General features: G+C 35.2%; 1 protein-coding gene across 1 annotated transcript; it reads right to left on the bottom strand.

Moving 5' to 3' along the window:
- Positions 1-276: 276 nt before the first annotated feature.
- On the bottom strand, positions 277-1,842 carry LOC120271251 (NAC domain-containing protein 22). The gene is made up of 3 exons (XM_039278105.1): positions 1,622-1,842; positions 1,188-1,483; positions 277-907 (listed from the first exon to the last, which is right to left on the bottom strand). Exons 1-3 carry the CDS (start codon positions 1,794-1,796, stop codon positions 533-535), a joined length of 846 nt encoding a protein of 281 aa, XP_039134039.1. The 5' UTR covers positions 1,797-1,842; the 3' UTR covers positions 277-532.
- Positions 1,843-2,171: the final 329 nt, after the last annotated feature.

The raw sequence follows: 2,171 nt of genomic DNA, 5'->3' as shown, positions 1-2,171 counted from the left end.
CCATTATTTTAAAAAAATTTAATAATAAGGCCAATTACATATGGTTATCCTGCAACAAGGGTACGTTTATTAGAAACTTCATTTTCTTTCAAATTTCACTAACAACAAACTCACAATTTCTTGCAAGTAAACATTGAAGTTTCATACAAAAAAGAGTTAATTTTAACTCTCCGTAACTGTTCCTTTCCTTCATTTTTTCTCCTCAGCCCTTAATCCAAGCATAACATTATAGTCATTATTTTTAAAAAATTTAATAATAAGGGCAACTACATATGGTTATCATGCAACAAGGGTACGTTTATTAGAAACTTCATTTTGTTTCAAATTTCACTAACAACAAACTCACAATTTCTTGCAAGTAAACATTGAAGTTTCATACTAGTTTTTTATCTAAATAAAAAGGGGTAAAGAAGAAAAAAGAAAAACACCTTAGTTTACATACCAGACACAAATTCTTAAGATATCATGACTAATCAGCAACTACCTTCTTCCAAACAAAACTTATAATCTTCATTCCAATATCGTTAGACATTCAAAAATTAAGCATATTGGCTAAAGGAGACCATTGTTCCACCCAAGGACTTCTAAGTTGGGTCAAGAACGGGTCTTGCATCCATTCCATGCCATTGTACCTTGGAACTTGAATATCTGGTAGGTTAACCAAACGGTCTTGAGCCAATGAGACATGTTCATCGTCCTCATTAACATGAGCAACCTTCACCACATTATCCTTCTCATCAACCATCAATGGTTTCTGAATTTGCACTTCTTGATCAGATGAAGATAAGGTGTCTGTCACTGATACACTGCTTTGCGAGGCCCTCGCATCAGCTTCCATCGCCGCTCTTTGCTCTAGCTCTTTTAGTGATGTCGCCTTTCGGTATATCTTGCACAAAACTATGTCTTCCTGCAACAAAAGAACATCACCATTAAATATATAGACAAATATTTATTTAATTATATGATTTAATAAATATAAAAACGGAAACTTATTTATATCACAAGATATAATCTTGACAGGAACTCTTTGTTGACTAGACTTGGTCAGCTAATTGGTCATTTGAAGATTCTTGGCTTTTTGTTCACAATAGTCATAAAAGACTTTGTGGTTGACGTACTTGGATTCCCAAAAATAAACATCAAATAAAATAAATAAATAAATGAAAACAAGAACTTTGAATGTATACCTTAGGAGAGTGAAAAGAAGATGAGTTAGAGGATGAGCCACAATGGTCAGGAAGACGGTATTCATTCATGACCCAGTCAGTTTTGCACCCTCTTGGTGCCCTTCCATTGTAGAACACAAGTGTTTTCTTTAATCCGATTAGTCTTTTCGGGTCAACGGCGCTACGAATAGGCCTATCGGATCCGGTGGCCTTCCAAAATCCTCGTTCCGTCGTCCGGTTTGGTCTACCACCATTTGCATGTCTTCTATCTCTTGGGACAAAAAAGTACCACTCTCTTTCTCCTATCTTCGCTAATCCTGTTTGATCGATGAAGTGCATTTTTAGTTATTGAACTATAAATCATTTAATTGTTTTCTGTAACTAAAATAAATTTTCAGATGCAATTTAGATAGGAAAAAAAATATGTATATATTCATGATATATATGTAACTTACCGGGAAGCTCCCAAGGATCGTAGCGGTAGAGGTTAAGAGTACCAATGATGTCGAAATGGAGTTTCTTGCCGAGAACCACCTTTCTGAGATAGAAATCTAGTAGCTCTTCTTCAGTTGGTTGGAATCTAAACCCTGGAAGATCAAGCTCTGAAACATTTCTCTCCATGTTCTCCATTGATATATGTCTGTGTGTTGTTCTTATTAATTAATGGTTTAAAAGGATCTTTATAATAACTAGTGAATCTATATGCGTATATATATATATAGAAGAGATGTTTGGAAGAAATGTGGAAACTGTGGCAATTTTTGTGGTTGGGTCCAGATAGGACCACAAAGGTAATGAATGGAAGCATCAAGGGTGGACTTGCTTTTGGCTTTGGGGACTTCAGAGGTGGACTTATGAAGCTTCCCACTGCCTGCTAAAAGCCTAAAATGGAGGATTTTTAATGTAAAAGTTTTATTTTGAATGTTGCTGATTTGGCATATCATCTGTGGTTAACATTGGCCATTTATCCACACGGACAATGACCAAGTCCAAAGGATATAATTA

This window comes from Dioscorea cayenensis, chromosome 2 (genome assembly GCF_009730915.1).
Source record: "Dioscorea cayenensis subsp. rotundata cultivar TDr96_F1 chromosome 2, TDr96_F1_v2_PseudoChromosome.rev07_lg8_w22 25.fasta, whole genome shotgun sequence".
Taxonomy (NCBI): domain Eukaryota; kingdom Viridiplantae; phylum Streptophyta; class Magnoliopsida; order Dioscoreales; family Dioscoreaceae; genus Dioscorea; species Dioscorea cayenensis.
This window is presented reverse-complemented; position numbering and strand designations above follow the sequence as displayed.